General features: G+C 41.3%; 1 protein-coding gene across 1 annotated transcript; it reads left to right on the forward strand.

Moving 5' to 3' along the window:
• The first annotated feature begins 3,505 nt into the window (after positions 1-3,505).
• On the forward strand, positions 3,506-8,492 carry b4galnt1b (beta-1,4-N-acetyl-galactosaminyl transferase 1b). Its single transcript, XM_070902789.1, has 10 exons — positions 3,506-3,720; positions 3,820-3,996; positions 4,445-4,551; positions 4,927-4,964; positions 5,057-5,237; positions 6,238-6,330; positions 6,424-6,611; positions 6,706-6,846; positions 6,943-7,180; positions 8,275-8,492. Exons 1-10 carry the CDS (start codon positions 3,506-3,508, stop codon positions 8,490-8,492), a joined length of 1,596 nt encoding a protein of 531 aa, XP_070758890.1.

Raw genomic sequence — 8,492 nt, forward strand, 5'->3', positions numbered from 1 at the left:
AGACTGTCAAACAAAAATAATATCCTTCCTTCAAACATACATTCCCACACACGATCCCAGACACAGGCCTGCCTACCACTCACGCACACACACCAAACATATATGAGCACACACAGCCCACACCCACCCATCCACACACACACACACACACACACACACGTTATTGTTGAGCTATGTTTATGAGCAGGTCTCGTTACAAAATACAATGCATGCATTTTCAGATATCGTGCTATAGTTCATATTTAGTCCATGAAGTGTGTTATATGTCGGAGCTCCATGACGCTGCTGCTCCGCTGATTGACCGCTGAGTGTTGCGTTGAGGTGCGGTGCGCTCTCCTCTCCGCTGTGCTGCTGCTGCTGCTGCTGCTGCAGGGGGAGCGTCCACAGCCCGCAGTGCTGCGATGTGCGGCCGCTTTATTATGTGTCTCCTGGCTGCTCCGTTGTTCCACATCTAATCTCATTTGCAGAACCACGGAGGAACAAATTCATTAAGAGGGCCGACCTCCGCGCAGTCGGGAGGTGAAACAGCCTACACCGTGCGTCTTTGAAACTGAGGTGAGCTCCCTGTTCATATGATTTGGACTAATAATAGGCCTATCTGTCCGTCTCCAGCACGTTCTTTTTAGTCGGTATTTATTACAGATCTGTGTGAACATTTGACGGTTTCTCTACTGGACAAAACACCAAAAGAAAAGAAAAATGTGAAGCCAAGTAATTGTCGCTAAAAATGCCTTAGATCTTCGTTTTTGATGATTTGTGTTTTAGCGTGTAAGGAGTGTGATCGAAAGACACATGAAGCTTTGAGTGCATGATTGTTTTTTTCCCCCTTCAGTCTTATTTACGGCATAATAGGCCTGTCTGAGAGACCGTATTATATCCACGGCCATGGATTTGTGTTCTTGGCAGATGCTTTAGGCTGCTTTGGCCATGTTTCTTATGTTTAAAGATGCTGGGCGGTAAGGAGGAGCAGCTGACACAGAATCACATTGCGACGATTTAATATCAAGAATATGGATAAAGCAACAAATCTGTCACGCGCACTTTGGGAGGTACCCAAGTCTATGTCTGTAGCATGTCCACGACTCTCCTTACCTCCTCATTGGCTCGTTTTTTAGGTTAATTAAAAACAGCATCGCAACTGAAACATCACGCAATTTAATTCTGATTGGCCTATATGGACGTTTCCTCATGGCTCTGATCATCTCTCACCTCTCTTGGACGGAACGGTTATGTTTGAGGATGGTCACAACATCGCAGCTAATTATCATTCAGTTGAGATCCTTATGCAGGGCTATGGGAGTGGGTCATGTTACTGTGGAGACTGTGTGGTTGAATTAGCAAGCTCAACAGGACACAGACCACACTTAATGCAAAAAAACCAAAACAATTGTTATTATATTATCATTGTTATATTTTTCATAATTATGAAAATAAAATGGTTCCTTCATATTCTCGCTGTTCCTCATCTTCTACAGTTTTAATTTATAGTATGTTATGTTACATGAGCTTAGTAATAACTCAGTATTATCTTATATATTTCAACCACTAAATTGTAGTTAAAATCTGCACATTTGAAGAGTTTTGTGATGTATAGTGCATTTGTACGGCTGCGTCTGTTTAATGTTGTGTTAATACTTGAGTGTGTTATACATAAATAATAAGAGATTATTAGTTTAGAGAAAGAATCCTGTAATAAATTAAATACAGTACAATCCTCTGTTATTAGACCTAATTTGTTGTGGTAAACAGAGTACTCAAAATGTATTCTCAAGATGTAGCTTACAGGAGAGAAGTCTCATCTTATCCATTTGTGAGTTGGAGAAATAAAAGTCTTGTATCTAATGCACACTCTGTCACTCCTACATCACTGAGAGAACAGGCAAGAAGTGCTTTTGAAAGGAGCACTTTGAGAAACCATTTTGATCCTATCCACTCTCCCCTGTATTGATTTCTTTTCCCAGCCTACCACAATAACTCTAAATTGGTCACCCCCACACCCAACAGGATTTCCCCTGGGGGCCGTAAGACCAGGCAAGCAGCTGATGAGGCACCATACGGACGCTCGGCTGTGTTTTAATGTGATGATGCAATGGCTTTGTTCGGTTTTTGTATACAATTTGTACTGCTTTGTTTTTGTTTTTTACCCTGTATTTTCTGATAAATTTTGCTTGTTTCTTTTTGTTTCCAGATGGGGAAGGCGCTCACTCATTCATGTGACGATCTACATGGTTTCTGGGGATGCAGGTGCCTACAGAGGATGCCCTTTCATTGACTGGATAGAGGCAGGTGGGTATATTTCTATCTTTTTAAACACACGCACAGGGCTGGAAATTAACATGAGAGAAGTAAAGGAATTTTCTAATTGGATATGAGATTTTAATTCCACAAACCATATACAACATTTATTTGAGGTGTTTGTAGTAACTTGTAGCCGCTAACAGCAGTTCCAGAGGGAGAGTATCTACATATGTGTACATACATGTACATGTACACGTGTACATCTGTGAGCACAAAGCAATTTTGGCCATGAATAGTAGCCTGGGCCTCCTGAGTAGCCATAGTTATTGTATTTATATCACAGCAAAACAAACTTAAAATTTTCTTTTAACAAAATTCAAATGAATTGGCCGAAATGTTGGACTCCTCTTGGCTCACTGAACTCGAGAAGAATGAAGTCTGTTGTTTGGGGGGACAGTTCAAGTTATACAAGCCAAAATATTAAAACGTTTGGAAAGAAAAAAAGAGAAAAAAAGAAAAAAAAAGAAAGAAAGAAAGACAGGATCAGCAGACATTTGGTGCGTGGTCAGATGAGATTCCTGTGCTTCAGCAAGACAACCAGCTTCTCTCACACACACTTCAGTAATATCTCATAAACATTCAGAGTCGAAATAGAGTTTTTGTTCATCAGTGCTGGAAAGTTGAAGAAAGAGCTCACTGTGTGCTGCCCCGTTACTAAAAAGTGAAACATCTGCTTTCAGTAGGCCAGATATAGCAGAGAAGAAGAGAAGAGAGGGTAGAACAAAAAGAGACTTTCAGATGCTGAGTGCAAGTGTTACACATGCCGCAGTGGCTCCACAATAAATATAATGACAGGAAATCTGAAGAATGCCCCACAGCTGGAGCCACGATGATGTTTTATGGGATAGATTTTCTCATGTCTTATATAATAGAGAAAGTCCAGTGCTTAGAAAATCATTCTTAAGTTCAGCCAGAGCTACTCTTGGGCATCAACAGTCCAAATTTAGTCAAATCAAGAGGTTTCAGGCTTTTTAGTAGGAAATCCCCTCCCCTTTCTGATTTCCCGGACGTATTTTTTGTGCTGAGCTGTGGTGGAGGGATAGTAACACAGAACATATCAGAATGTAATTTGGAAGATACCGACTTGATTTGGCTAACTGAGTCTGCTGATACTGAAGTCGTGTTAGGAAGGGAGCGTGGACAGGAACAATAACTACAGCTGCCAGTAAATCTTTCAACAAACATTATGTCTTTGTCAGGTTTTAGGATGCGCTCCCTGAGAAAGACTGTGTTGCTCGCCATCCTGGTGTCTGTGGTGCTGGTACTGGCCCTCCTCCACTCGTGGCCCACTCGGGCGTACACTACAGTGGATGTGTGGCAGCGACCGGCAACAGTAGCAGAGAGACATCTGGAGGAGAGGCTCCCAGAACCAGACCACGGATTAGGCAACATTCCCTTTCACGTGAGGGACAATGTGGCGAGGTAAGTGTCAACAAAGGGCATTAACAAGTTAATCTATTCCATCTCAGCACAACAGAAACTTAAAAAAAAAAACAATTTCCTCTCTGATGATCCGTCCAGCTTGTTGGCACGTAATGGATGCATATGTGAGGGTGACAGTGGAGGACTAAACCTGCCCTTCGCCCAACTCTTATTCCCGCGGGTGTCAGCTCACCCGCTGCACACTGCCTTCGAGGCCTCCGAGCTGGAGGAAATGAAGAGGAGACGGGCCAAAGAGTACAAGAGTTTCCAGAGGAGGTAAGAAGAGCCGTAAAACAGAGATGTCAAACAATGTTGCCCGGAGGAGCGGGATGGAACGATGGCATGACGTCTTATTGGTGTGCAGTAATTTATGAAGAATGAAAAGTACTCCCTGAATATCATTTTACCTTTTAGTTTTGTACTTTGGTAAGATTCTTTATTCCATCTTTAACTGATCCAGAACACAACAGCAATGAACTATTAGGGAGAGGAGGCTTCCTTGATACCTTTAACAGTGAATAACAAACAAAATCATAAGGTGACAAGGTATTTTATTAATAGCTGCTATTGAATTCTCTTTATGGGATCAGTCAGTTTGTGTTTTCAAAGAGCAAAACACTGGATTTTAAGCATATTTGTCCACTTATTCTCTTCCTGCCTATGCTTGTGGATGTATGTTTGGCCACATCATCATCATCTTCCTCATGTGAATTCTTCCCCTCAGGTCACAGACGCCTGCAGATGTTCTCATCATTGCAGAGGCTAACAATCCCTTACAGTATCCAACACAGGGGGTGGAGGTACGACCCCTGAAAACAATCATCATCCCAGGTAAGACCTCACACACACATTTAATCATTAGATTGCTGTCCACTAGTTAAAGCTGGGTGTTGTGGTTAGCACAGTGTTGCTGTATAACATTAGATTATTCAATTAACGCATTTGCCACTACTACAGCTAATAAATCATCAAGCTACTTCTTGAAAAGCAAATTTATCAAACGTCAACCAAGAGCTGGTTTATATGTGACCTCTACCGCACAAAAAGCACACTGGCTTTCACTTATCTGTATGACCTGAGGAGCACTTTTAATATGTGTTTAGCACAAAGAAGAATAACAAAGATAGCAAATACAATCAAAAATGTTACCCAGAAAAGTAAATACACAGCGACTAAGTCTATTTTCTTTTTATCATGTGCTTTCAGGCTTGGCCTTACACGACCTTCCCAGAGACAACTACTCAGTGAGTATTTGAGTACGTCTGTCTTTACTTTGAAATGTTTTAGATATCTGCGGTCCTTTTATCCACCTATTTTTCTTTCCATCGCGCTGCAGATAAACATCACTGCCACGCTGGGAACTCTGAATGTGGCGGCAGAGGTAGACGGGGTGAAAATCAAAGGTGACGGCGAGATGCACATGACTCTGTCAAGCAGCCTCCTGCCGAACCTGAACCGACAGCTGCAGTTTGTCACCTACACAAACACACTGTTCCACCCGAGCACGGTGGACACAGGTGAGGCCTCAAACCAACATCTGCTCTCTGGACTTTCTTATTCTCACTTTTTAAATAGTTATGGGGGACACTGGAGAGAAAAATTAGAAGAGTAGATTGTTACCACTTAATAATGAAGCTATAGCCAGCGGCCAGTTAGCTTAGCTTAGCATAAAGACTGGAAACTGGGGGAAACAGCTAGCCTGGCTAATCCTCCCAAAAGAGTGTAAAAACAACAATATGGTGGTTTTATGGCAGTTGCCAGGCAACCAGTGGAGACTCCAGGAAGTTACTGGCCCTGGCCAAGAAATAGTCAGAAACATGAACCCTAAAAAATGGCGAATTGTCAAGTTATAACGTGTTCATTTTGAGCTTTGCGGGTGTGTTTTGTTATCTTTGGACAGAGCCAGTCCCCTGTCTCTAGTTTTTTATGTTAATCTTAGCTAACCAGCTGCTGGCTGTAGCTTCATATTAACTGTACAGACATGAAAGCGGTATCAATCTTATCATCTAACTCGAAAAGCAAATAAGCATATTTCCCAACATGTCAAACAAGATTTTACTTCAATTTCCTTAAAAAAACACAGGTAATTTGTTGTCTTGGTCTTCTTTTTTCCTTTTAATGGCTCCACAACTGCTGTTGGTCACCACTAAATATTTGCAGAGGTTTCGACGCTACCTCTTTGTGTAAAAGCAGGGCACATTATTATGAGGCAGTGTAATAATGCGGCCTGTTTGTTTTGGATTTTCTTTGCCTCAATGAAGAATTAACAAAAGTCAACAGGGACAAAGCCTGGGGACAGGCATTGACCAAAGACCAAATGTACCTCCCTGAATTGTCTGTCAAGCTTTTACCCTCATATGGCAGGTGTTAATCAGTATTCATCTTTTGTGAATAATTCAAAAATATGACATTCAGCATATTAACAATTATGGAACCAGACAGGAGTCGACCAGCCACAGTTAGATCTTATTACACAAATCCATTTTATTAAAAGTTGTTTTTTGTTGTGTCTTTTAGTGCAGTTTGAGACAGAAGGGCATCAAGCTGTCTTCAGTATCAAGATTCGTCATGGTGTAACACCCAAACTGTATAACACAGGATCCAAAGGAGGTAACCAAAGTCATCAGGCCATTATTTAACCACTTATGTTTTTGAAACATCATAGTTTGCTTAAAACGATTGTTTGATCTTCCCTCTCTGCAGATTACAATGTCAGTGCCCTCGTTACCATAGCTACAAAGACTTTCCTGCGTTATGATAAGCTTCAAGATCTTATCAACAGCGTGAGAAGATACTATCCTACTGTCACCATAGTAATCGCTGATGACAGTGAAAAACCACAAACCATCTCCGGGCCTTACATTGAGCATTACATCATGCCTTTTGGAAAGGTAGGGAAGTGCACACTCAACTCTTTTAATTTCACATCTCTGCTGTCGCTGTCGATGCTCTGTTGGTATTCGAGCTCTGTGTCGTGTGTCATAGGGTTGGTTTGCTGGACGAAACCTGGCCGTCTCTCAGGTGACCACAAAGTATGTGCTGTGGGTGGATGACGACTTCATCTTCACAGCCAACACCAAGCTGGAGAAACTTGTGGATGTTTTAGAGAGGACCACTCTGGATCTGGTGAGGGACGGAGGAATCAGATGTTTGTTTTCAGTGACACTGGCAGTCTGGTGTTTTTGCTGAGATGTCAGTGTGTGTGTGTTTGTGTGTGTCCAGGTGGGTGGTGCAGTGCGGGAGGCCACAGGTTATACTGCCACCTACAGACAGACCATCTCCATCGAGCCAGGCGAGGAGAATGGTGACTGTTTACACATGAGGAGAGGATTTCATCACGTCATCCAAGGCTTCCCCAACTGCGTTGTGACTGACGGGGTCATTAACTTCTTCCTCGCTCGCACCGACAAAGTCCAGCAGGTCGGATTTGACCCGCGCCTCGCCAGGGTAGCTCACCTGGGTGAGTACAGTGAAACTCCTCACACAGAATAATTATATCAAGCGTACAGTAAAGATTGGACCAGTGATATGACGTATATACTATGTAATATACAAATGTTTTAGCATTTATCACCATCACAAGGTAAACATTTTCTTAATGCCACACATGTAGAGAAGACACAGCAGCATGATGGTAAATGCGTATTTATTTAAAGCAATAGATGTGTCCCAATGTGAAAAGATGGATGTCAGTCAAACTGCATAGGATTTTCACAGGTTTGGAAAGACTGCAGATTAAATGTTCAGTAACAAGGAGATTGTAAAAAAACCCAACACATTTTAGTTTTGTTGTGTTTTGTTTAAATGTTTGCAGTTAGTGGTTCTCCAAACTCTTTTGTGAATTTACTCTGGAACCACACTTTCCATCAAAAACACATCAAGCTAATTTATTATCTTTGATTATACTCAGTTAGAATTAGTTACATACAGTGATGGCACACTTAATGTTTACTTTGCACATGCAAGAGTCAAAGAGAGATACATAACTTCTCTGCAGTACGCTAAACTTAGTATCTGAACAATGTACTGATGAAAAATAACTTAAAAACACAGCCGCATAATCATCAACCCACCATTTACAATCAAGTGTTTCAGTAATTTATGTTTTAAAGATTCATATCTCATTTTATGTTATTGAGATAGTATCGTAAGAAATTAATTACATTTTTAGACTGTGAAATTTTCTAATCAGCACATCACAGAATAAGTGCTCTGCTATAATGAAACTAAATGCCCGCATTAAATTAAATTAAATTCCAATTTAGACTCCTAATATCCAGTTTCCCACTTCTCCCCCCTCCACTTTCAGGTTGTTGAAATCCTCTTATTTCATTCTGTCTTCATGTTTTTATGGCTGCACCGTTTATTTTATATTTTATTTTATTTTCCTATATATGACATGTCTAGTATCTCCACAAGAATTTAAGTTTTGAGGGTTTGAAAAAGGTTTGGCTGCACATCATGAATTATTCATTTAAAGTTAATTCAGTTTGACTTAAATTGAGTTGAAGTTTTGAATGTGTTCGGCTGAATCACTTTGTGTTTGTCTCGCAGAGTTTTTCATCGATGGCCTGGGATCTCTCCACGTGGGCTCTTGTGATGATGTCATTGTCAATCATGCAACCAAAATCAAACTTCCCTGGACCAGCCAATCAGAGAGTGACAAGACGTACGCCAAGTTTCGCTACCCGCCGGCCTCCTCTGACGCCACACACACGAAAAACGGCCTCCTGTTCTTCAAGAACCGATTTCAGTGTTTGACACACAATTAG

This window comes from Enoplosus armatus, chromosome 3, assembly GCF_043641665.1.
Source record: "Enoplosus armatus isolate fEnoArm2 chromosome 3, fEnoArm2.hap1, whole genome shotgun sequence".
Classification (NCBI taxonomy): Eukaryota; Metazoa; Chordata; class Actinopteri; order Centrarchiformes; family Enoplosidae; genus Enoplosus; species Enoplosus armatus.